The 27,984-nt window shown below is 36.6% G+C and overlaps 1 protein-coding gene across 3 annotated transcripts; it reads left to right on the forward strand.

Moving 5' to 3' along the window:
• Positions 1 to 962: 962 nt before the first annotated feature.
• b4galt1l (DP-Gal:betaGlcNAc beta 1,4- galactosyltransferase, polypeptide 1, like) lies at positions 963 to 27,976 on the forward strand. 3 transcript variants are annotated; one of them, XM_079630341.1, is made up of 8 exons: positions 999 to 1,952; positions 3,830 to 4,065; positions 14,715 to 14,746; positions 14,871 to 14,958; positions 16,698 to 16,885; positions 22,675 to 22,797; positions 26,495 to 26,599; positions 26,803 to 27,976. In XM_079630341.1, the coding sequence occupies exons 1-8, from the start codon at positions 1,670 to 1,672 to the stop codon at positions 26,930 to 26,932; spliced, it is 1,185 nt and encodes a 394-aa protein (XP_079486467.1). In that variant the 5' UTR covers positions 999 to 1,669; the 3' UTR covers positions 26,933 to 27,976. The 3 variants fall into 3 exon arrangements, with proteins under 3 accessions (XP_079486469.1, XP_079486467.1, XP_079486468.1); XM_079630342.1 differs by lacking the exon at positions 14,871 to 14,958 and having other exon boundaries at positions 1,000 to 1,952; positions 14,715 to 14,741; XM_079630343.1 differs by lacking the exons at positions 14,715 to 14,746; positions 14,871 to 14,958 and having other exon boundaries at positions 963 to 1,952.
• The last annotated feature ends 8 nt before the right edge of the window (positions 27,977 to 27,984 follow it).

Here is a 27,984-nt window from a genome sequence, read left to right on the forward strand (position 1 = left end):
TGAAAAGCATGGGGGAAACATGCCACTTACACCTACCACTTGTCTTTTAGTGTGTAAGTATTTAAGGATAAATGTGTGCTAATGCTGGTTAAACCTGTGTAAAATGAAGGCACTTTTGTGTAGAATCTCGTGCCGTTGTATTTCATATTTATGGTGTTATATTCCTTTTAGACCACAAGGTGGCACTAAACATCTATGTGAGAAGCGCTTACCATTCGGAAAGAAAGAAAGAAAGAAAGAAAGAAAGAAAGAAAGAAAGAAAGAAAGAAAGAAAGAAAGAAAGAAAGAAAGAAAGAAAGAAAGAAAGAAAGAAAGAAAGAAAGAAAGAAAGTATCTCACACACGAGTGACCAATCATATTGTCAATCATCACCATTATTATTTTTCATTAGGCTACCAATTTATTCCCACTGGTAATATTTGTGTGCTTTTGAGTTTGTGAACATTTTATTTTACTTTTACTTTTTTAATGGCTGGTGTAAATTGTCACATGACCACCAGAACGGTTAGCCTCTCTGAAAGATAATGCCAGTTCCCAGAAAGCATGCAAAGTGCTTTCATACTCTATGTAAATTTAAATTGTAAAGGGTCTATATCTAATCCATCAGGAAATTTGTACATCATATTATATATCATGTTTAATCAATTATTGGATTACTTATTAACATTAGTGGGTGTCAAACAAATGTCGATGTATTTCAGTGTATTTCCTACTGGTTTCACAAATAAAGCATTTTACTGGACTGTCCAAGGAGTACAAATAAATGTGCTGGGAATGAAATGGAATTAAATGGAATAAGCAAAACATTCTAAATCGAACCGCTCAGGGCATGCTTTTATTTTGAAGCTGAAGTTTTTCCGGCTGTAGCTGGCTTCATTTGAAGACGCAAACTAGCTCTTTCCCCGATCTACAAGTCATAATCAACTACAAATCCGCCAGCAGAGTCTCTACAGATCTAACTGAGCTGAGCGCATATCAACCGATCTAAAAGCTCAACGCGACGCGTTACTTCACGGACTGGAATCTGTCCGGAAACTTTTCGCCATCTCCCTTGCGACATCATTATTGCGGACTGCTCTGTCACGGAGATTTATCATGCAAAACATTTGGCAATCTGGAGATTTTAAGAAGATGCCGTCGGCTGACGTTTAACTTTATCTGGAGTTTTACTTCTGTCTTCGTGCCGTCAAGTGACTCCTATAACTTTATAACGGACTTTTTTTTTTTTCTTGTTCATAACGTTAACGTTACACGTTTAAACGTCAACCATGATCGGGACTGGAGTTCAAGTTTCGGTTTTTTAGTAGTTTTACTTGTCATAACGTTGACGGTTTAATTCAAGGAAATAATCCAAATGTAACGTTAGTGGGTCGCGTGTTATTAGCTGAGAACTGAGCTAAGCTGTTGAATTATTTAAGATTGGGTGGAATCGGTTGAGACGTTTGTATAAATAAGTATTATATTACATTGTATTTTATTTTTTTATAATTAAAACAGTATGTGATAGGGGGGATAACTTGTAATTTAGTATATAAATAATTATATGTTCTTCAAAAAGCCCAGGAAGTGGGAAATATATAGGAAGTGACTGGGTTAGATTGTAAATAGCTTTTTTCTTTTCTTTTTCTTTTTAAAATATATATTCAAAAGCATATCCAGGATTTCTACAATGCCGGATGCAGTTGTGAATTTCAGTCTTTTGCAGAGGACTTGCTCGCTGGTGGTTGTGCTGTGTTTCCTGCACATCTCTGTTACTCTCATATATTATATGAGAAATTCAGATTCAAGGAAAGCCTTCGTACAAAATCAGCAAACCCCTCAGATGCACAGAAAACTGACCGAACAGAAAGTCACTACCGAGGATATCAGATTGAACAGACTGTCATCTGTTACGAATATCACAGAAACTGAGAGAAAGCTGGAAACATGCCCTGACAATCCACCTCACTTGGGTAAGTTGCTGTTCAAAGATCTATACATATATTATAATATTTATAATGACGTAATAAACATTTTGGAATATATTAAATGCTATTGTTTATTTAGAATATAGGCCTATATCCTCAATAAAAACTGCATCATTTTAGCATCATTACTCCAGTCTTCAGTGTCACATGATCCTTCATAAATCATTATATTTCTAATATGCTGATTTACTGCTTAAAAAATATTTCTCATTATCAATTTTGAATCAGTTTTTCTTGCTTAATATTTTTGTGGAAACCATGATTCCACTACATTTGAAAGTTATACACTAACATTCAAAATGAAGTCAGATTTAAAAAAAAAAAAAAAAGATAGATAGAATGCTAAAAAATGAACAAACAATGTCTAGGCCTATTCATAATGTTACAAAACATTACTAATTTAAAATAAATGCTGTTCTATTTAACTTTCTATTCATCAATTAATCCTCAAGCATAAGGGTCTTCTTTCAAACATAGGCTATAAAACAAATCTTAATGATCCCAAACGTTTCACTATTATACAGAAAGTTTAATGCCATTTCTAACTATTTTAATGCACATTTAATTATTGATAAGTTTAAAATATATTGATGTTAGCATGAATTCATATAGCTGGTGTTAACCAGTCTTCTATTGGGTTTTTTTCTCCTAATTTGTTCTGTTTAGTTGGGTGAATCTTCTAGGCATTTGAAAATGAAGCCTTTTTGAAGGAACATTAATTGTTTTTGTATCATGGGGCATTTTTCATGACAAATGCAAGTGTAAAGTAGGATTCATTTTCAAAATATGCATTTTGTGTTTTTGGTTACCGTAAGTTGAGTTAAGTTGTTCAAAATACAATATTTTGGGTTTAAATATAGCCTACACCAGGCATGATCTGGACAGATTTCTCATTCTGTGCTATTGGCTGGTTTAGATCAGTTGTTTTTAAATAAAATAGTCTCCCTCTCTCTTTTTTTTTTTTTAACCAGAATCCACGTTCAATTTTGCTGATCTATTATTAATCAACACAGTTTAGTATTTCTGAGAAACTTGTGTTTGTTATAAATTATGTGACCTGTCACTTTGTCTTCCCTCAATCCAGATTCCAAAAACAAAAGCATGTTTTTACAGCTGTCGGGTCTCTGGATGTTATCATTTACCCCTCTGTGTTTAATTTTTTTTGACAATACAGCAATCTCTTGTCTCTTGCATAAGTGTCACTTGGTAGTTTTCACATTATCTACTGATGCTGATGAATTGGCTTCCCTGAAGCCCTGTGTCGTAATGGAAAAATTGGCAGAGAAGCATTGTGTCTGTTATTTAGTCCTGGCTGGCTATCTTTCTCTTTTGTCAGACATCATTGACACTGCTGCTCCTTGTAGCAACCGTAGTATGATAATGTAATCAGATACCACCATAGTGCAATGAGTAAGAATGAGTTATCTAAGGTGACATGGTCTACTTTAAGACAATTCAGTGCTTGGTTGGTTAGTAATGGTCATCCAGTCCCAATATTGTTGTTAAAGGGATAGTTCACTCAAAAATGAAAATTCTCTCATTATTAACTCACCCTCATGTTGTTCTATGTGGTTTCTTTCTTCTGTTGAACACAAAATAAGATGTTTTGAAGAATGTTTACAGTTGACGGTAGCCATTGACTTCCATCGTAGGAAAAAAATAGTTGGCGTCAACTGTCTGGTTACCAATATAATTAAAAAATATCTTCTTTTGTGTTCAACAAAATAAACTCATAGAGGTTTGTAACAACTTGAGTAAATGATGACAGAATTTTAATTTTTGTTATGAATTCTCCCTTAAAGAAAATTAGATTTATTTAGTCTCCATAATAAACCATGTAATTTGTGTCTCGGTTCTTCTAGTGGGTCCACTGCGGGTTGAGTTCTCTGACCCGGTCACCCTAGACCTCGTGAGGTCAGATAACTCTGTGTTGCAGCCCGGCGGGCGGTTTAAACCCAGAGACTGCATCGCCCAGCAGAAGGTGGCAATGATCATCCCTTTCAGGAACCGCGACGAGCACCTGAAGTACTGGCTGTATTATCTGCACCCCATCCTACAGCGTCAGGAACTGGACTACGGCGTCTACATCATCAATCAGGTTAGTCTTTCAGCTAGTGCAATACAATCTTTGACCTGTTAGCTCCTACAAATGCTTTATTTGCAAGCACACAAGGGTTCAAAGGCCTGTGGTACAGTCTGATGTTATCATTGAGTCAGAGGTTAAATACCGGTGCTCGTTTGGTGTAGGATTTCCTTTGAAACAATTTTCACTTAGAAATTGCCTGCACATTTCACAAATACTTACGTAGAACAACTAAAATAGTATTTTCTTTTAAAACATACTCCTATAATCTTGAGTCTAGGCTTTTATGTCTGATCGGATGCAAGTGTATAATGTGGCTACACTCATTGCTCTCTTAAAGGGGAGATGAAGCACTCAATCAAGTTTACATAATTTACAAGATGGATTTCCACTATAATCAAAAAATATATAAGAAACGTGAAAAATGTAAGGATATAAAAGAAAAAAACGTTTTAACTTTCGCGGCCAGGGCGCCGCCATTTTGCAGAATTCTAACCTGTGACGTCACGGGGTTGGTTGGCTCTGTGTGCAGTGAATGACAGAGATAGAGATAGAGTGAACCAGAATAAGCTGACAGTCTGCTGATTGTTGTTTTAACCACAGGGCCACAGAATCTGTTCAATACAGTTTGTCTGTATTGATTCATTTGAAAAGTCAGGTTTCACTCAGGGGAAAAACGTCAAAAAGACAGGAAAGTTTGCTTAACTTTTTCAAATACGCTGGAAAGTCAGATCCCAAACAAGCAAAAATCGTTTCCGCTGATCAAAAAGGAGACCACGGTGGACAGCCTAGTATCGATATCTCGTTATTTCGACATAATAAGGGAACATTCTAATCTGCATTAAGCCACATTAAGCGTTCTTATAGCCTAATGGTTTTCTATGGGAGGAAAATGCTTAACCGTTCATATTATGGGCTCATCTGATTTTTAGGATTTAGTATAAATTCTTAGGATTTTAGTATCATAATGATTAGGCTAATAAATGCATGCACAATTATCCGTGAACTTGATTTGAACAAATGCCTTTCAACTTGTGTGTGCAAAATTCAGAATTAAATTAATGTGCAGAAATTTGTACAAATAAGAGAGTATGTAGGCCTACTATACTGTTGTAGCCATTAAAAAAAGCGCGTTTCATATTTGTTAAAATATTATAGGCCTAATGTTATTTTTTTTTTTTCATTTATGTTGATTTACTATGAAAAGTGAACAGCACGACCGAGATAGGATGCGCATGAGACATGGAGCGGGTCAGACATGATTTTGACCGTTGAAGTTGTTATAGAAAGCCTTTCTTTAAAGTGAATTTCGTTTTGTATAAATTGTATCTTAATTTTAATAAATTTTTCATCAACCAATTGCCTGTTTTTAATGAATAGGCCGACGAAACAAATATAACGGAGGCGCCCGCGCTCTCACTTGCATTGCACGTGAACTAGAGCACATCCTAACTTAACGAAACTTAGTGTATGCCTCACACAGACATGACAAATACATCAAATACACAAAGCTTGAGATGACTTTAAACGAAATAATTCCAAAAGAAAAAGGCTACTCTCTGATTATGTAATCCATTATTAGGCTTATGTGCATTTCTCTCTATAAGCGCGTTCACACGGAGATGGCGATCATCAACTTCATCTTTGCAGCCGAGTCGAGACTTTTAGAGAAAACACTTGTTTATTAATAAAAATCAATACACACGTCACCGGATTTACAGATGCACGCACACATATTATTTCGAAATAACGAGATATTGTGTTGAAATAACATTATTATTAATAATAGCCTACATCTTTGTTAAAAGAATTTAACAAATGAACGTGAACTAGTTCATTTTTAGATATGTGAACTTAGTTCATTTAAAAAAAAAAAAAAGAACTATGAACATGAACTAGTTCATTATCATCTGTGTGAACTGAACTTTGAGCTAGTTCTTTTTAAGTATGAACTGGCACAACACGGGACGCTCCAGTGTCTCCGCTCGGACATCCTTCAGGGAGAGCATTGCCACTTCCAACACGTCTACCTCCCGGCACAGCATAGTAAATGTGCACGCCATGGTGATGCAAGATTGACCACGCAATACATGGTCAAGATCAGCCTCTTGACAGCAGATAGACTCTGAAACGGTGGGCATCGCAGTACAGCAGCCACACTGACACCAGGTAGCGTTCCCAACCCGCTCTTCTCCCCAAACCACCACCGGCTGTTCGACATACCGACGTACCACTGCTCGGTTCTCACGCCGTATCGGCTCAAATGCATAGGCAATGGGACACACGGGCTCAACAGGTCTTTCAAGTTCGTCTTCCTCCATTTTAAATCAAGCGTGCATTCAGTCAGGTAAAGAAATGCTGCATTCTCTTCACTAACCATTGGACCCAACCAACCCCGTTACGTAGGCTGTGACGTCACTTCAAAAACAAACAAATTAGGCAAGGTGATTTTTGTAATATATGTAGCTACTACCAGTGCCAAAACATGGATGTTTCATCTCCCCTTTAAGCTCTTTAAAGAAGATGCATAACATTCCAAGAGCTTTGTTTGTGAAAGTAATTTGATTGGAAATTATCATGTCTTAGATAAAGCAAGGCAAACATCAACAGCCGCTTGACTTGATTTAAATCCTCTTGTCACTTTAAAAGTAAACTGTATCTTGAAAAATAAGACCTGCTGTTAAACACACCAACACTTTGCTCTGTTTGTTACCAGTAATGATGTGTTTCTTCTAAAGCTATGTTGAACATCACTCACTCCTTTAAATTACATTGTCTACTCCCTTTTGTAAAATCTGGAATGTAAACTCTTTGTTACGCAAGCGTGCCGGGTCATGAAGTTTGGCATGCGTTTTGCTAAGTGAGCTCTTTTTAAAGTCCTCATTTGTCTCTCATTGGCCAGTTAGAGAAATGTAGCTCTGGGTATTATGTTGTAAAAACGATTTTAACAGCAAGACCCAGCTGTGCGCTTTTGTGTGTTGATTTTGTAGATTATACATTTTTGCACAAGTCTTGACCACAGCAAAAAACTAATATCCCAAAAAAAAAAAAATCTGTTATTTTTACATTTTGTAAATTTAAATATTTAAATGTAAATTTTTGCACAGATGATTCTCAACTTTGATTTCACTACTACAGCAAAAACTAAAATCCAAATAAACACTTTAAAAAAAAAAAAAATATATATATATATATATATATATATATATATATTAGGGCTGTCAATCGATTAAAAAATTTAATCGCGATTAATCGCATGCTTGCCATGAGTTAACTCGCGATTAATCGCACAATTTTTATTTGTTCTAAATGTACCTTAAATTAATACTTTTCAAGTTTGTATAATACTCTAATCATTATGGGCATGGATAAATATGGATGCTTTATGCAAATGTATGTTTATTATTGAAACCATAGTCAACATAGATTATGAAGACGAGACACGTTTCAAAGGTCATAGATGTTTTTCAAAGAACTTGTTCATGTCTATTAGACACATGTAGAAAGAATAAAGAAATACCAGGTTCCCATTACTTCTCTTTCTTTGCACTGAGCAATTTACTAAAACAAACATGTTTAGATTTTTGCATGACAGGGCAGCTCTTCTGAAAATGCTAAATGTACATTTATTATTTATTATTACATTAGTTTGTCTCTCTCTGTGCCCATTTTGATGAAGCTAAATTCTCAATAAAACTGTTTTCATTGGTATGTTTTACTGTTTCTGTTGTCAAACAACGGAATGAATATGAAATAGTGACTGAAGCGCGACCCATTAAACATAAGCTCTTCCTTCCAAGATGTTAATCTGCACAACAAACCTGATAATCGAGCCGTCGTCTGATGAAATCAAATACACATAAGATAAAGACAATATCTCTGTTGTGATTTCTGCTATAAGTGCATGTAAAATAGAGAAGCAACATAATATCTGTGTTTAACTGAATTAAAGCGCTGCTCCTCTCTACGGCGCGAGACGCAGAGCGAGCGAGAGAGAGGGAGAGAGAGAGAGAGAGGTGCGCGCGTGCTGGGAGAGCACCGGCGATTCTCAGAAATTAAAGGTTTGGGCGCTTTATTGAAGAGAAAAAAATCGCTAAAGGGGTCTGCAATGTCGCTAAGTTGGCAACACTGTGTATCTCCATTTCTCCAACTAGGGATAGGCCACGGGTCAAACTGAAAATACGCGCTGCGTTAATCGCGCGTTAAAATAATTAGTGCCGTTAATATGATGTTGCGTTAACGCCTAATTAACGCGTTAACTTTGACAGCCCTAATATATATATATATATTTTTTAAAACAATGCCAGATAAAATGACAGGTAAAAAAGGCCAGTAAACCATAGTTTATTTTATTAATACATTATCTAAATCCCAGAAATAATAAAAAAAACTTGTTAATTGGTGTAATTATGTATATGCACACTGGTTATTAAAATGGACTCATTGACTGATACTTTAGAAAAAACTGTATTGGTAAGCCTTTTTGATTAGAGCTGCCCTGGTTTTTCTAGTCGACTAGTAGACATTCATGCAAGCTATTAGTCAAATACTTTAAATATATAGGCTAGGCCTACTGGCGGTGGGGTATGGTTTCATTTGCAGGGTTTCATTTCTCTGTTGGCGTATTTCTGTAATGTAGAAGATTGTTGTAAAGACTCAGACTGTCTCTGAGTCTCGGCTGAGTCTTGTAGCCGAGAGTCAGTGGTCGGCTGCAAAGATGCTTGATGTTGACTGCTGACTCGTAAGGCTGCCCCCTAATAGTTGTCTATATAGTTGCATTAAAAAAACTCCACGGGAAGTGGCGAAGTCACGCAGTCCGTGAGGGACTGAACTGATCGTTAACGGCGGTTCCTTGTGGTAATTACAGTATGTCGGGCAGGAAATCCAAACGTTCGGATTTCATCCATCAACCTTAAATATGGCTTATCCTTTAAAACATGCAAGTTGCAACTTTACCTGACCGCTCACTCCAACATTAAAGCATTAGTTCACTTTCAAAACAAAAAAAATGCTGATAATTTACTCACTATTTTATTTATGTCATCCAAGATGTCCATGTTTTTCTTTCTTCAGTCGAAAAGAAATTTAGGTTTTTGAGGAAAACATTCCAGGATTTTTCTACACAGAATGGACTTCAATGGCAACCATCTATCGCAATGTTCAAAAGAAGGTTCAAATGTCCGTCTCAATGCAGCTTCAAAGTCTCTACACGATCCCAGTCGAGAAATAAGGGTCTTTTGAACATTGGGATAGATGGTTGCCATTGAAGTCCATTCTGTGTAGAAAAATCCTGGAATGTTTTCCTCAAAAAACTTAAAGGGTTAGTTCACCCAAAAATGAAAATAATGTCATTAATGACTCACCCTCATGTCGTTCTAAGCCCGTAAGACCTCCGTTCATCTTCGGAACACAGTTTAAGATATTTTAGATTTAGTCCGAGAGATTTCTGTCCCTCCATTGAAGCTGTATATACGGTATACTGTCCATGTCCATAAAGGTAATATAAACATCATCAAAGTAGTCCATGTGACATCAGTGGGTTAGTTAGAAGTTTTTGAAGCATCGAAAATACTTTTTGATCCAAAAATAACACAAAATAAGACTTTATTCAGCATTGTATTCTCTCCCGGGTCTGTTGTCAATCTGCGTTCAGGACTCCGCAGTGACGCTGCTGACGTGTTATCTGGTGCGCCCGAGCTTCGTTTACAGTCTGAGGAAGACGCACGCTATATTCATTGGATATCATTTTTTTAATGGTGCGTAAATGTGCATGTCGCGAAAGAGACACTTTTACAGCGTGCGTTTCCCTCAGTCTATATAAATGAAGCTCGGGCGCACCAGATAACACGTCATCAGCGTCTTACGCCAGCAGCGTAACTGTGAAGGATTGACAACAGACCCGGGAGAGAATACAATGCTGAATAAAGTCTTATTTTGTGTTATTTTTGGACCAAAAAGTGTTTTCGATGCTTCAAAAACTTCTAACTAACCCACTGATGTCACATGGACTACTTTGATGATGTTTATATTACCTTTATGGACATGGACAGTATACTGTATATACAGCTTCAATGGACGGACAGAAAGCTCTCGGACTAAATCTAAAATATCTTAAACTGTGTTCCGAAGATGAACGGAGGTCTTACGGGCTTAGAACGACATGAGGGTGAGTCATTAATGACATTATTTTCATTTTTGGGTGAACTAACCCTTTAACTTATTTTCGACTGAAGAAAGAAAGACATGGATTTCTTGGATGACATCGGGGTGAGTAAATTATCAGCAAAACATTTTTTGAAAGTGAACTAATCCTTTAACCCAGTTAAATGTGCGCTATTATCAGGCGCATATCCAGGTGTTTGTGCGGAGTGTGGAAGCTGAAGTATAACACGCTTACTGCATGACATGGAGGTGCCGGCGCGAACACTTAAAATACTCCTTCATTTTTGGTAATACATCATTTGAAAGTGTAAAGGGTAGAAACTTTTATTTGTGTACGCCTACAATAACAACAAAATGTTAAACAACAAACAGGGTGCGCTTTCTGCCATCTCCCTGAACAGCAGCGCTTCACATAAATGAACTGAAACTCAGCATATAGGCTACTTGCCTCACAGACATGAGAAATATAGGCCTCGTCCACACTAATACATTTTAGTTTGAGAAAACATCTTTTTCTCTCCGGTTTGGCCTTCCGTCCACACTGATATGGCTTTTTTTTTTAAACAAAAAGCTTTTTGAAAACGCACTCCTAAGTGGATATATTTGAAAACGCCTCTTTTGTGTTGTAGTGTGGATTGTGAAAATGGAGGTATTTGAAAACGATGACGCATTTTTAGTCATGTGACACATATTTTACTAATAGATATTCATGTTTATACCGGGATATGTGCCTATATTCACTTTCACACAGTTGCTAAAATGTTACTTAGCACACTCTTCATATCACAATACAGCAAAGACAGAAAATATACTTGGAATTGCTGTCCTGAGGTAAAACATGAAAGCGGTTTCGTTTTAGAACAAACATATAATGGTGAATGAGTGTGACCTTGACGCACATATCAGTGAATTCTGAGATATTTTGCTAAATAATATTATCCTGCCAGAAGAATGGCGTAATAACTTGATTTTCTTGTTCTGTCTGTATCATCTCAGTGAGCTTTTATGAGGGTTTACGCATGCGCATTAAGGGGAGTTTAGCGTTTTCTGCCTTACTGACTCATCATCTCCACAGTATAGTGAATCCACCTATAGAGAAATGCACTTTTGGATCTTCGCCTAATATTAACGCGCATTTATCTAGGTTTGCGTTAGAGAAGAGCGGCCATGTAAAGTGGCTAACATTAGGCTACTAACGTGTTTCAAATAATAAACCATGTTTGAGGTTGATGAATGATAGGCGAGCATTTGGATTCTCTGCCTGACATAATTACCACATGGACCAGCCGTGTTAATGATCTGTCCGTCACAGATTGTGGGACTTTGCCAATTCTTCTGTGTGTGTTTTTAAAATAAGAAACTGACTAATAAAAATGTATCCTTACATTGAGGAAGGCATGCCATGTACACTTACATTTTGTATTTTAACAGAGGCTTTTATCCAAAGCAACTTACAAATGAGGAACATCCGAAGCCATTTTTGCAATACACAGTGGCAAACTTTATGTGAAAGAGTAGAACATAAGCTCCCAATATTCAGATTAGTGAATATTTATTGGATGGATTTTAATGGACTCATTAATTTACATTTGATCACCATAATCTTAAATATCTGGTTGCATCCTTCAGGAATTCTTCAGCTATTCTGGAAGAAAGTACAGCTAATCAATGCTAAACCAAGGTACATTACACAGTAGTTCCCCAGAGTGTGATAGAGACCGCTGCTGTTTGTGGTTGAGCGTCCTTGACAACAACAGGCAGTTCAACTTTTTTTTTTTTTTCAGTAAATGCCCATGACATTACAGACTGGAACGAGGTGAGACTGAGTGTTTCGGTTCTTGTCTCTTTTATTTGGGAGTCACAGAGAACAGATGTCTTCATTGAATCCATTTCAAACAGTCAGCTATCAGTGGTTTGGGAATGTTCCAAGTAAATGAAAAGAGTAATGTGTGTCATTCTGTGCGGGTTTCATTAAAAGCATCCTAATGTGCTCGCCAAGAAGGTCTTGGACCTGTCTGCGGTCTTCTCTGAGTGTTTTCTCAAGTGTTATGTGATTGTTCTTTCTAATTGCTCTGTTCTTTCTCTTGCTCTGTTTGCCACCCCCTTTCTTCTCTCTGCACCTTACATTTCTTTTTCACCCTTCTATACTACATTCCTTCCATTGTTCCTCTTCAAACCAAAACCCTTTTATGCACGTCAGAGGCCCTTGCACTCGGGAAAAGGTGAGACGTCTGCTTGCTCTTTCTCTGGCCAAACACACTACGCTTCACTGGCTGCGTCTGACGAATGGTAATGTTGGCTTCTTGATTATCTGTTTTCTCTTTGTCGTTTTCATTTTCCATCCTTGTTTTCAGTCTTTTAATTTCCTCATTTGCCATGGATGCCAGTTCTGTGCCAAAAATAGCTATGGTTTGTATTGCGAAGGAGTTATTTATTAATTTTATCTCATCCTTTTGGAAGACTGGTGACTTTTAAAAAATTGGCTTTTTATTTATTTTCTTCTCTATCTGTTTATTTACTGATAAAGTAATATTTATCCAAAAATGACTCGCAAACCATTATGCTGCTAGGTTTTCTGTCGAACATAAAACGAAATTATTGAATGAAAAAGAAAGAGTAATTAAGTACAGAATTTTTCTTTTAATTGATTAGGCTGTATTTGTTTTCTTTGCTGTAAATCAGGCCCTGCTGACCTGTGCGCATCTGTCTGTCTGTCTGTCTGTCCTGTCTTTCCTGTCTGTCCTATCCATCTATTCTATACAAACAATAAAGCTCTTCTTCACTTTCAGTTCTTTGTGTTTTGGTTCCTCAAGAGTCTTAATCCTACTTTTTTTTGTGAAATCCCTAAAACATGAATGAATCCTCCAGTGACGCATTACAGGTGGACAATCAGATCAGGGTGTTGACATCTGAGAACACTACATTATGTTGACTGAAAAGATTGCTGTAGAATAGGACAATCTGGTTCTTTAAAGCGGAGTCTCACTCTAAATACACAGGCCACATCTTCTAAATCAATTATGGATGTCTTTTGCTCCACTAGAACAAGCACACCTCAGTTTGCTCGGTGTGTTATAAAAGAGAAGATGGCTACTCTCTGTTGGGTGCACAGGAGGTTAACAGATAGCTCTGCACCCCTGAGGCTTCACCGTCATTAAATTTCATTCCACGAGCTCAAGTGCTGCCTTGATGCTCTTCAGATGAAGAAAAGGTGGACTCTAGACAGGGATTGCATCCATTAATCATGAGTAGAAGGCCCAAAGCCAGCGAAAAGTCACTTTGAGAATTTAAAATTTCAGGATATTCTTTACAAACATGTATCATGGTAACCATAGTTTGTAAAATTAATATTTATATGATCTTCTACAACCACAGTTCTTAGATGTTTTCAAAAATCTTTGTCTTTTTGTTTATTTTATTTATTTATTTTTGAAATGGCAGCAGTGGCAAATACCACATTAGTTGTATTGTAGTGACAATAACTAGGATGTTTTGGCTGAAACTATGATTACATGGTCCATTTTTGTTAAAACTGCTACAGTAATTCATTATTTACCATCATCAACCATGGTCTTCTTTTCTGTCGAGCGAGGAATTATGTGAAATTCATGTCATCTGCCACACAAAGGCTAAAAAAGTAGTTTTAATGTAATAAAACGTTTTACCCAGTAGAACTAATCATATTATTTTGTTATATAGCAATATAATATACCAATATTACTGTAAAACTTTACTGTAAATGTACAGGTAGCTTCTAACAGTATTATAATGTGTTTTCTTAAAACAGTATCATGCTGTATCTTATATTAAATATACAGCAGTTTTCTGTTTTCAGCCTGTTTCATTTGTAATACAGTATCATACTGTAGAGGCATTGATTTATGGGATTGATTTTTTTTCCTAGGAAGTTTCTATGACAAGAAAATACATTTGAACTTTTCTCCCAACGCGATAAGTGTTTTATGCCTACTATTCTTTAAACTTTAATAACATGTTGTATAAACAAAAAGCATAGGAATGTTTGTTTGAAGTGCTGCTTTTAATTAGGAGGGGTGTGGCACTAGGGGTCTCCAACACAAATTTTGCCTAGGGCCCCCAAACGTCTAGAACCGGCCCTGACTCCGATGCTAGGGCTATTAAGAGTCGAGGAATCAACTTTTTTGGAGTCGACTTCCCATCACTAATTTTGCGCCAGAATAATCAAAATATTTGTGCCTGTGTCGAGGATAAGTGGAGAGTGAGAAGAAGGATAAACGATTGTTCATCAGTGTATATGGTAAGTCTCGTGTCTACTTTTTCATGATTGGTTTGACCTTGGAAGGTTTTTTTTATTATTATTTATTTATTTATTTTTACGCATTTTATTTGCACTTTTGTTTAGTCCTGGGCATACGGTTTACTCTGTTCTCAATGCTTTCACTGCTAAAATTAACATGCATTATTCTTACAACCTGCCTTGGAAGCGGTTAGTAACTGTTGGCAATTGTTTTTTGTCATTTCAGGCTGAATCATCTGATGCAGATTCAGTGGTAACGTAAGTGGTGTACTTAATTTCACAATTTACGTCACCAGTTCGTCTATATACAGTATATATATGTATATAATTAATATATATATATATGTTTTTTTCTATTTGTCTTTGCTTTTCTGCCTTTTAGGCACTTTGACATCAACCCTGAACATGGGTCAAGAACCAAGAATGGGATAGTGACTTCCAAGACTGGCAACATTGTGCACAAAAGAGCAGTATTGTTCATTGATAACTGTTAACTGCACTTTAAATGTTTTTAAAAATTGACATTTCAGCTTGTTCATAAAAGGCAATTTTCTGCTTTTTTCCTTAAAAAATAAAGGTTATAAAGCTCAGAGTATGCTGTTTTTCATTTCCTTTGCCATAACAAATAACATAACAAAAGTATGACATTTTTATTTATTGAATGACAAATGTAATATAAGTACAGTTTGAAAACCAGGAATTGAATGAATTGCTGTCGACTGTGTAATAATGTAAAGTACATAATATTAAGGCAGGATACTGTATTTGCTAATAACAGTACTATACTTTAATGCTTACAGTTGTAGTCCTGTAAAAAAAACAGTAATTGGCTGGCAACCCAGCTGCCACTATTTTACTGTAAATTTACATTAAAAGTTGTACAGTACTTATGTTATGTTGTTTAATAATGGTATTTTAAATCATTAATGTTGCACTTTATTTTTAAACAGCATGCATTTGTTTGGATTTTTAAAACTTTTTAAATGATGAATAACTTTCAAAACCTGCATAAGTATACTATACATTTTTCCAGAAATTATTTGCTTTCAATATCGGCTTAATCAGACAAGTACAGATCAAATGACAAAAAATAACAACGACATTGCACTACTGAAAAGTTCACTTAGAAAAGGAAATGTAAGCTTGAAAAGCTTGTTTGTCAGTAGTTTAATTTTTGTTTCCTGCCACCTGAATCATTTTGTGAATACCTTCTGTATAATAAGCAAATAAGTAGTGATTGTATCAGTTTAAAGTTTAAACAGACACACCTACTTTAGCAAAGAGTGCTTTATAGACATTGTATGACGTTTCTTCCACCACTCTAAAATGTGATTTTATTTGTATTAAAGGGTTAGTTCATCCAAAAAAGAAATCTCTGTCAGTAATTACTCACCCTCATGTTGTTCCAACCCTGTAAGACTTTCGTTCATCTTCGGAACACAAATTATAGTTTTGATGAAATCTGAGAGCTGTCTCACTCCTTAATAGGCTGCTAGGTAATCGATATCTGCCATCCCAGAAAAGTTAAAGACATCGTTAAAATAGTCCAAGTGACTGCAGTGTCTCAACCTTAAGTTTATCAAGCGATGATAATACTTTTTGTGCGCTAAAAAAACTAAAATATCGACTTTATTCAACTATTCATTTTCTTCTGTGTGGGCCTCTGAGAACGTCAGAACCTAGGCTCGGTGTGGTATTAGTCCCGCCCCTCCTCCGCTGTGATTGGACGGTTGGGTAAAAAGTGATAGTGATGAGTGCTGCGCTTTACCCAAGGTTGAACATTTTCCAACTCTTGGCGACCTGTAAAAACACTCTGATCGCTTCAGCATAAAAAAAAAACGCTCAGCGCCTCGTTACGCTCATGCCGTTTTAAATACGTGGTGCTCCCATTAATAACAATTGAGAAAATACACCAGCCGCGTGAATAAACGCTTTACTGTTGTACACGGCCTTAAGGTTGAGCCACTGCAGTCACTTGGACTATTTTATCGATGTCTTTAACTTTTCTGGGATGGCATATATCAATTACCTAGCAGCCTATGAAGTGAGACAGCTCTCCGATTTCATCAAAAATATCTTCATTTGTGTTCCGAAGATGATTGGAACAACATGAGGGTGAGTAATTACTGACAGAATTGTTTTTGTTTTAATATGTATTTTGCAGCTTGACCTCATTCTCTCTTTGTATCATCTCTTTCCTTAATGGCAGGCGGGCGAGGAGACATTCAATCGCGCCAAGCTCCTCAACATTGGATATGCAGAGGCTCTGAAGGAGTATGACTATGATTGTTTTGTCTTCAGTGACGTTGACCTCATTCCAATGGATGACCGCAACTTCTACAAGTGCTATAGTCAACCCAGGCATCTGTCTGTGTCTATGGACAAGTTTGGCTTCAGGTATTTCTGGTTTTTGTTGACTGTTGTCTTGTCATGGCTTAATGGTGTATTTTCAACCCCCAGAATGTGTCAGTATGTATTTATATTTATTTGGATTACAAATGCACATGCTAATGTAAAAGTAACCTGTTTTTTAGGGCATATTACTGAGGTATTCTTTTTACATTGCAGTATTATGTCGGCTGTATGTGTAAATGCATATACTGTGGTGTACATATTTGCATGGCAGGGACTGGGACAGTATTTACATGTTGAGCGTGACAAAGAAACATGGAGTAATGTGAAAATGCAGAGCAGGACATGTCCCAAACTGGTCAAAATGAGAAAAGTCTGTTAAACTGAGCGGTTTAGTCCTAATTTTCAAAAGACACTCGATCACTTTATATGACGAATAGATATAATTTAGGCTTTTATTCACATTTAAACATTGATCCGTGAGAGTTTGTATTCATTTTTGGTCAAGATCTTGTATTGATAATGCAAGAGTCAAGCACTTTGTAAAGTCTCCTGCAGCACATCCCAAAGACTTTCAATGAATTTATGGTTGTGAGCGGGAATATCTCTCCCTGATCTTGCTTGTGCTATCTTGAATGACTGGACCTTTGTATTACTGGCACTTCTAGTGATTATTGCCTTCTTAAGATGAATCACAGAGCAAACTTGTCAATCCATCTTGATGTATGATGTAGAGGAAACTCAATTAGAGAACAGTTTTACTCGCATGTGACTTGCATAAAAAAATGTGGTATTTTTTTAAATGTTGTCTTGTGAAAGTGAACCGAACCAAGAAGAAAATGCTACGTTGTAACAAATTAAGTCCCAGTTTGGAACAAAGCAAACGGCCTAGAGGTCTAAAAGCGCACTTAAAGGAACACTCCACTTTTTTGGGGGAAATAGGGTAATTTTGAGTTTTTTTTTTTTTTTAAATAGGGTAATCATAGAAATAAATTACATTTTACAAATGTATTCGAATAGAAAACAATTATTTTTAATAGTAGTAATATTTCACAATATTGCGATTTTATCTTTACTCCATTTTTGGTCAAATAATGCAGCCTTGGTGAACATAAGATACTTTTTATAAAAAAAAAGTCTTACTGATCCCAAACATTTGAACAGTTGTGGATATACAGTCACAGTTATATGAAACCACTTAACTGATATAAGATCTTCTAAATACTATTGTATATGAATATAGGAATCATTCATGACCGTGGAATATATCAAGTAACATCTGAATGTACCATGATAACACCACAGTACTTTTTGTAAGTTTAAGATATCTGTAGTCTTAAACATAGATGTTCAGTAGTCAAAACAATCTATTTTTTATTATCATATTTTTATATTTTGTATTATAATTTCGGTCTATCACGACTGTGTCCTTAAAATAGTATTCTGGGTTAAATTACTGTAAATGTGTTTTTGATTCATATTTATTGAGGGACTAGTCAACTTTATTTTCGTTGGTAATCCACAGCAGGCAACAGATGCTGTTGATTTAACCTGGTTATATTTAATCCAGAATATCCTTTAACCCCCATTTATTCCGGCATGACTTTGACCTGTAATAAATGAGTCACTTTAGATAAAAACGTCTGGGTGGGAAAATTCTAGCGACGTCACACATGATTCATAAGAGCCCATTGGGAGCTCAACTCCGTGTCTAAAGTGAAACTGTAGCTCATTGGAGCAGCTTGTACCAGTGACCTCCAGCACAAGCTTTGTGTAATACGAGTATGATGTATGTGAAGGCGTGTGTGCCTTCACGTGTGTCCTTTTGTATTTACAGTCTGTAATGAGGAAATATCTGATAAAGGTTAGGTTTTAAACTTCCACACACTGAAACAATTGGGTTGCTCTTTTGTAACGGATGTCGGCACTCCTTTAGTCTTTACAGCGTTCTCCGCTGTTAGCATGGGCCGCAGAAGCAGGGCAGCTTTCTTCTCACACAGAACTTCAAAAGCATCTGGATGTAATTTGTAGTTTTCAAGAGTTATCGTGCGGAAGAACGTCAGAGAGGAGCGGGCCAGGGCCTGATATAGGATAGTGTTTACTCATTTATTTCAAACAGAGACACCTTTATGTAGAGCCAATCTTCTATGCAAAACAGCTACCAAATAATAATGAAGGCCATTTATGTTATTGGACAGACAATTGGCCTAAAAAAAGTATGTTTTTGCATACTTTCCTCCGTGTGTGTGTGTGATATGTACATACAAAAATACAGTTAGTTAATCATAAATTTAGGGCATAACATATCGCCGGCGTTGGGTCGTCTCTTCACAGGCGTCGAGTCGTCTCTTCACAGGCGTTGGGGCATCAGAAGTCTCCATGAGAGGCTGGATACATAACTGGAGCTGACGAACTCTATTTGAGTAGATAACAACAAAAAAAGGGCAGATGGGAAATAATTAGCGTAGCTGCTGTTCATAATATGAATGCATTTGATCTGATTTAACTGTAGTATAAAAAGGTATGAGATGCATTATGTGAATGCTTGGCTAAAGAGATGCGTCTTTAATCTAGTTTTAAACTGGGAGAGCGAGTCTGAGCCTCGGACAATATCAGGAGCCTCGGATAATATCAGGAAGGCTATTCCAGAGTTTAGGAGCTAGATGTGAAAACGCCCTCCCTCCTTTAGTGGACTTAGTTATCCTAGGTACGACCAGAAGCCTCGAATTTAGCGATCTTAAAGAGCGCGATGGATTGTTGAGCGATAGAAGATACCTTAACCATTCACCTAAAACCATTTAGGGCTTTATAGGTCAGTAGCAATACTTTGTAAGTGATACGGAACTTAATAGGTAACCAGTGTAAAGATGATAAAATTGGTGTTATATGATCATATTTTCTTGACCTAGTAAGAACTCTAGCAGCTGCATTTTGGACTAACTGTAGCTTGTTTACGGAGGATGCAGGACAACCAGCTAATAAAGCATTACAGTAATCTAGTCTCGAGGTCATGAATGCATGAACTAACTTTTCTGCATCAGAAACTGATAGCATGTTACGTAGCTTAGCAATGTTTCTAAGGTGGAAAAAGGCTGTTCTTGTGACATTTGAAATATGATTTTCAAAAGACAAGTTGTGGTCTAGTATAACACCCAGATCCTTTACTGTAGAGGATAAAGTAACAGGACGTCCATCTAGATTAAGGTTGTATTGTAAGAGGTTTTGTGGGCAGTTTTTTGGACCGTCATCCAATATTTTATATCTTTAACACACTCTGTCATTTTAGATAATTTAGTGTTATCATCTGGTCGTGATGAAATATATAATTGAGTGTCATCAGCATAACAGTGGAAACTTATTCCATGTTTTCTTATAATATTACCAAGTGGCAGCATATAAATTGAGAATAGCAGAGGACCTAATACAGATCCTTGCGGCACTCCATAATTTACTGATGTTGTCTTTGATTTTTTCCCCATTTAAATGGACAAAATGGTAACGGTCTGATAGGCACGATCTAAACCAGCTTAATGCCTGTCCCTGAACACCAGTGTCATTTTGAAGTCGATCTAAGAGTATTTTATGATCTATAGTGTCAAACGCAGCACTAAGATCGAGTAAAACTAGTATTGAGATACAGCCTTGGTCAAAAGCTAAAAGTAAATCATTTGTAATTTTAACGAGTGCAGTTTCTGTGCTATGGTGCGGCCTGAATCCTGACTGAAACTTTTCAAAGATATTGTTTTCTTGCAAGAAAGAGCACAATTGAGCGGACACAACTTTTTCTAGTATTTTTGACATAGATGGAAGATTTGAAATGGGTCTGTAATTTGCTAGATTATTTGGATCTAATTGTGGTTTCTTAATAAGAGGTTTTATAACTGCCAGCTTGAACGTTTTTGGAACGTGACCTAAAAATAGAGACGAGTTAATAATATTGAGAAGAGGCTCTTCCACTACAGGTAACACTTCTTTCAGTAGTTCAGTGGGTATTGGATCTAATAAACATGTTGTTGGTTTAGATGCAGTGATAAGTTTATTTAGCTCTTCCTGTCCTATAGTTGTAAAGCGCTGTAGTTGTTCTTGAGGGGCGATAATTGAGGCTGAATCACAAGACGCTGTCAAAGATTGTACATTTACAATTGTGTTTCTGATGCTTTCTATTTTCTCAGTGAAGAAATTCATGAAATCATTACTACTAAGATGTAACGGAATATTTTGGTCAGGTGACGTCTGTTTATTTGTTAGTCTAGCCACAGTGTTAAATAAAAACCTTGGATTATTTTGGTTATTTTCTATTAGTTTGCGGAGATGCTCAGCCCTGGCTGTTTTTAGAGCCTTTTTATAACGTGACATACTGTCTTTCCACGCGATTCTAAAGACCCCCACGTTAGTTTGTTTCCATTTGCGCTCTAAGTTACGAGTTTCTCTCTTGATAACATGCGTAGCACTGTTGTACCATGGTGCTTTAGTTTTCTCTCTAACCTTTTTTAATCTAATTGGTGCAACAATTTCTAATGTACTAGAGAAAATGGTGCTCATACTGCTAGTCATTTCCTCTAGTTCACCTGTTAGTTTGGGTTCACTGAGGAGCTGAGATAGATCAGGTAAGCTATTCAAGAATCTATCTATAGTGGTTGGAAGGATTGTTCTGCCTGGTCGATAACGCGGCGCAACATGACACATTTCAGCCGTACGTAGTATGCAAGTTACCATGTAATGATCCGTGACATCATCACTTTGCGGTATAATATCTATATCGGTTGGATCAGTTCCATATGATATAATTAAATCTAGAGTATGATTAAGACGATGAGTGGGACCACTAACGTTTTGCTTGACCCCAAAGGAGTTTAGTAAATCTGTGAATGCAGCCCCTAATGCATCATTTGTGTTATCAACGTGCATGTTAAAATCTCCAACAATTATTGCCTTATCGACATTGACCAATAGATCTGAGAGAAAATCTGCAAACTCTTTTAGGAAATCCGCATAGGGCCCTGGAGGTCTATATACGGTAGCCAGGGCTAGAGATAATAGGGATTTCTTTCTTACATCTAAAAGCGTCACATTTAGAGAAATGTCTCTTTTTGAGTGCGATCTCTATAAAATAATACAAAATAAATCCTGATTAAAATATAATGTATTATAGTATAATATATATTTACTATTTTAGCCTAGTTCATTTGAAATGATCATGCTGTGTAACAAATCAATTTTTAAAAGTTAAAATATTAGATCATTTTTTTTATATATATATATATATATATATATATATATATATATATATATATATATATATATATATATATATATATATGTATGTAACAAGATGCTGCTCAAACCGAAAAATGTAAGTTCAACAACTCATAAACATTTTTTTTTATTATATACTATTAATGAATTGATAAATAATTACATTTTATTTCTTGAAATATCAGGGAATTTCAAAAGTGTCATTTCCAGAGCTCTATTCGGATATAATGATAGATAATACATCTCTGGTGCCTTTTAGTTATGTCAAACGTATCTCACACCATCTGTGTAAACCGCAAACCATGTTTCCTGACGCAAAACTATTGCTATGGTCGTCATCATCATCATGTCAGCCATTACCATGTGACACCTCCTGATAATTTACAAGAGCAACTGGCTTACAGCAGTTGCTTTCGGTCTCAAGTTTGGCCCCTTGCCAGTTCTCATTAGTGCATTTCCCTGCAGAGAAACACCAAGCTGTGTGCTGCACTTCTTCTGCACCTGACCTAACAACTGCCACACAGCACGCAACTGTTCCTCATAGTTTCTATCTCTCTCTCTCTGTCCGTCTCCAACAGGTTGCCATACACGCAGTACTTTGGTGGCGTGTCATCACTGAGCAAAGAACAGTTTCTGAAGATCAACGGCTTCCCAAACAACTACTGGGGCTGGGGAGGGGAGGACGACGACATATTTAACAGGTTCGAGAACCCTTCTAAAGGAATATTTCAGCCGATTATGACAGTTCTGTCTTTTTTTTTACTCACCCCTCATCCTGTTCAAAACCCATCTGCTGATTGGAACACACACAAAAACGAGTTTTTAGAGAATCTTCATTTTCATATCTTCATATCTTTCACATCTAATGCATTCAGTGATGTGTAGCCAAGTATGGTGTCCCATACAACAACAGTTTATGGTGACCATGGCCTGTCACACAAAAACAACAACAACATACAAGCACTGTAAAAGCCCCATAAAAGTAGTTCATTTGACTTGTATTTGGAAGTCATACGATAGTTTTACGCAATGAACAGACCAAAATTCGAGTAATTTTTTCACTTGATGTAAGCAACATCAAACATCATTGGCCATCAAAAACAAAACAAAAAAATAAGAGCAAACTAGTTTGGAGGGAGAGAAAATAATGACATTTAAATTTTTTAAAATGTGAAACGTCTCTGCTTGCGTTGGCGTACGCCCACGTTCCAATTTGTATGGATAAAAGTGAATGGAGTGTGAAGTTTAGTGTGAACGCCCCTTTCTATTAAAAAAAACACACTTTAATGTTTTTGTCCTAGAGCCGAGCTCATGTCTGTCTTCTAGTGCGTTTTAACTAAGGAAACCTCTGATCCAGCAAAAAACGGAAGCATATATTCAGCTGAATGTTCCTTTTTGAGCCTCACACATCCTGTCGCTGTGCTGTGAGCATGGCATTGTACAATCAAAAAGCTCAAGCATGTGATACAGAGCACATACTACAATTCACACATTTGGGGTTTTGGGTTTGGTTTTGTTTTTATCAAAATTCATACTTTTTTTCAGCAGTGATGCATTAAATAAAATAAACGCTGCTCTTTTGAACTTTCTATTGATTAAAGAATCCTGGAAAATATTTATAATGGTTTCCACACAAAAAAAATCAAGCAGAACACCTGTTTTGAACATTATTAAGAGTTATATTAAGAAATATTTCTTGAGGATCATGTGACACTTAAGACTGGATTCATGATGCTGAAAATTCAGCTTTGCCATCACAATAATACATAAAAATATTGCTGTGTTTACTGTATTTTTAAATAAATGCAGCATTTGTGACTTCTTTTTTTTATAAATGGTTACTCTTTATTTTAAGGTAGCCTTGTTACAGTGTAATTCTATATTTAAGTATGGAGTAATATTAATTAACAACATGTACTTACTATAGGGTTAGGGTTAAGATTAGGGTTTGTTTGAGGGTTAGTTGCATGTAATTATGCATTATTTATTTACTGTCATTACTATGGTAAATACATGTAACATATCGTTAGCCTCATAGCATAATTGCCTAAGTCATATTTATTTCAATGTTAATGACTTAGGCAATTATGCTATGAGGCTAACGATATGTAACAAGTAAAATACAAAAATAATGTAAAATAAAGTGTTACCAAAAAAAAAAAATCGTATTACCGACGCCAAACATTTGAATACTAGTGTAAATGAAATGTGTTTCTGTTCCTGATTCTAATATTCCTGCCACAAGCAGGAAGGGGCAGATAAAACCCCTTATCATCAGCTTATCAGGGAGCCGATGGAAGACAAAACCTGTTTAACGTCTTATTTGCTCGTCACAAGAATACTTTCCCACAGCTATCTTGTTTATCATGTGTACTTTTTTATTTTTGGGGGTGTTATTCAAAGGATAGTGGAGAGTTACACTGGATTAGATGAACTTGCATCACCCTCATGACCACCTGCATTTGTCAGCTGCTCAGCTACAGCCTTGTTTTTCAAGGGGAGTGTTCAGAAAAATACTTGCAGAGCAGGGAACTGCTTTTAAATTTCAAATGCAAACGAATACTAGGTGATAGTGCAGTCTGAACTACAGTAATCTCTCACCTCAAATATTAAACTGTAAACAAATATTCAAATATAAAAACAAATTCCACTGTTTGAGCTGCAGACATGCTAAATTGTGTAGCTTGTTGAGGAGGTATATGCAAAAGCAAAAAGCCCCGCGAAGCCGTTTTTTACAGTGGATTTAGAACAGCTATGGGGCGTTGTTAGGCACGACCCGGAGCGGAAGAATAACACGGCTTCAAGGGGCTTATGCTTTTATAAAACGGTTACTTAAAAATATTTACTTTTATATTTATTTTATTCATAAAATAAACACCAGCAACAAAAATATAACGTTATAACACATTTATTCCTCCGCCAAGCAATGTTGTTCCAAAGAGGTTGCTAAGCAACACATGCAGCAACAAAGAATCACAAACAGCAGTTGCACAGTAATACTAATGTAATAAAATTATTTCCTCAATTGTGCTATTTCCAGTCAAGCAAGTTCAGCTCGTATCTACATAAACGAGTTAATAAATATCAGCATCTTTGAAACTGTTTGCCATGGTTAGTGATAGTTCACTCGAAACCAAAAAAATCCCTGTTTTTGTCCATACAATGAAGATATTTTAAAGAATGTCAACCAAACAGTTGATGGACCTCTTTGCCTTCCATAGTATGGAAGAAGAAAAAAATACAATGGAAGTCAATGGGTTTCATTACCTGTTTGGTTTCTGGCATTCATTCATTCATTATTTTGTGTTCAACAGAAGAAAGAAATTCATACAGGTTTGGGAAAACCTTGAGGGTGATTAAACGATGACTTTATTTTCGAGTTTGGGTGAACTATCCCTTTAAAGGAGAACTCTGGTCAATTTTAACACTGAGCTCAATTTTGAGTAAATTTGGAGTGCTGTCAATACAGAGAACAACGACAAAAATCGGTGTTGCCTACACCGTGTTATCCTCTTTTTAAAATTTGCACCCTATTGACTTGAATGGGGCAAGTTTTAAACCTGCTTTTATCCTCTTAACATCCTTGATGTGTCATTACAAGTGCCCAGCCATGTTGAGTGATTCCTTCAGAGTGAACACGGTGAATCTGAATGCATTAGATGTGAAAGATATTAATAAAAATGATGTTAATTCAACAAGCGCACATGTATTTACTTCCTGTTTTCGGTCGAAGTCCACAGTAGTCGACTGTCGAGTTCACACGCGTGATCATAGGTAACTAAGCAACAGTGGAGACTGTCAGCCGAAGACGGTGCTGTGTGGTGTTTTGAGAATATCAGCTCTGATGGATATTTGTAAAAAAAAAAATCATCTTAGTTACCTATGATGATCACGCGCATGAACTCGACAGTCAACTACTGTGGACTTCGACCGAAAACAGGAAGTAAATACATGTGCGCTTGTTGGATTAACATCATTTTTATTCATATCTTTCACATCTAATGCATTCAGATTCACCGTGTTCACTCTGAAGGAATCACTCAACATGGCTGGGCACTTGTAATGACACATCAAGGATGTTAAGAGGATAAAAGCAGGTTTAAAACTTGCCCCATTCAAGTCAATAGGGTGCAAATTTTAAAAAGAGGATAACACGGTGTAGGCAACACCGATTTTTGTCATTGTTCTCTGTATTGACAGCACTCCAAATTTACAAAAAATTGAGCTCAATGTTAAAATTGACCGGAGTTCTCCTTTAAGCAACGAGAACTGTTTGGCCCGACAGTGGAAAAGCGGTTAATGTCTCTGATCTGTTGTACCATGAACTAGATAATTATGGATGTTTATTCTCAAGAGTGTTGAATCAAATGAATTGAAAAGCACTGCATGTTTTCACAGGGTTGCCTCCAAAGGGATGACTATATCAAGGCCCGATGCAATCATTGGGAGATGTAGAATGATCCGTCATGAGCGAGACAGACAAAACGACCCCAATCCACAGAGGTACCTAAACATATTACAGCTTTCTGACAGCGTTCTGTAAAACCTTAAGCGCTTTGAAATGCATTGCAATAATGCATGCTCAGTTGAGTGAATGCGTTGTTAAATAGTTAACAAGACTGTGCAAATAGAGGCCACTTTAACAACTAGGCTACTTAATGCCCTCCTGCACTGTGGAATGTTAATCATGTCATTTCCTGTTACAGGTTTGACCGAATAGCTCACACAAGGGAAACTATGGGAAAAGATGGGATCAATTCACTAACGTACACGGTTGTTAAGGTTGAGAAAGACCAGCTATTCACCAAAATCACAGTGGATGTGGGAAAACCATAAGAGACCAACTCAAAACTGAGTGAAACCGCAGCGCTGGCTGTCAAAACCAAATGTGCCTTGATTATATCAAATCAACTGGACAATTTTCAAAGTGGATTATATATTTTTTAAAAAGACGTGTAAGAACTTACACATTTTTGTTTTGCCATCTTTGCACATGCGATGGTGAACACAGGGGGCCGGACTCCTTTTGCCTAGTGTATCAGAACTGTTCGGCTGCTAAAGGAGACACACAAGGGGTTCATGTTGCCCTCAAGAGGCGACGGGCCATCCTTGTTCTGTCTCAGATACTTCTGCTGAGGAAAAAGACTATATTTTGAGCCATTTGACGGAAGCAGCATATTAAATTGATCTGAATTGAAAATGTCCTTGTGGTTGGACAACGAATGTGAGTTGCTGTGTATGGGATTATTTAGTTTGCGTGTTCGAAAGTGAATATTTAAAGGATAGTCAGCAAGCTAAGCAATGCAAAAAAATCTGGGAGAACCAATCAAGGGCTGTGGATATTCTATAATCATATACCAGCAAACCAGCATTTTTGGGCTGTCACGTATTTTGTTTACTTTTATTACGAATTGCATCTTTATTTGTATTTTACAGAGCCTTCTAAATGACTTCTCTCTTTGTTAGGGACGAGATGTCTGAATGTATTGGCCTGAATTGTTGCTTAATGCATATTGGACCATTATCATGTTTGCTGGAGCACCAAAAAAGACATTAGATTCCTCCCTTCTGTTTGGTGCATTATCTTTGCTGTATTTGGATTTTTGGTTGCAATTCCTTCAAATCAAATGCAGCACTATCAGGTCAACCTTTCAGTTTTGTTTTGTTCCATTTTGTTGTTTTTTAGTCCTTTTTATTGCATTGTGATTTTCTCCGATCTATGCTGGTTATCAAGGGCACAAGAATATTCAAGCTCTCTACTGTAATGAAAACATGAAGCCATTGAGAACTTTGCTTAACTGACCTGTTGATACTTGTATTACTCTCTCTCTCTCTCTCTCTCTCTCTCTCTCTCTCTCTCTCTCTCTCTCTCTCTCTCTCTCTCTCTC

The sequence above is a fragment of the Phoxinus phoxinus genome, assembly GCF_949152265.1.
Source record: "Phoxinus phoxinus genome assembly, chromosome: 12".
Taxonomy (NCBI): Eukaryota; Metazoa; Chordata; class Actinopteri; order Cypriniformes; family Leuciscidae; genus Phoxinus; species Phoxinus phoxinus.

What these genes read in the sequence shown, in the direction of transcription:
- b4galt1l (XM_079630341.1), top strand. Translation starts at nt 1,670, where the DNA reads ATGCCGGATGCAGTTGTGAATTTCAGTCTTTTGCAGAGGACTTGCTCG. An exon ending in GCGTCTACATCATCAATCAG is followed by an intron (nt 4,066 to 14,714) that starts GTTAGTCTTTCA and finishes TTGTCATTTCAG; the next exon opens with GCTGAATCATCTGATGCAGA. An exon ending in AACGACCCCAATCCACAGAG is followed by an intron (nt 26,600 to 26,802) that starts GTACCTAAACAT and finishes TTCCTGTTACAG; the next exon opens with GTTTGACCGAATAGCTCACA.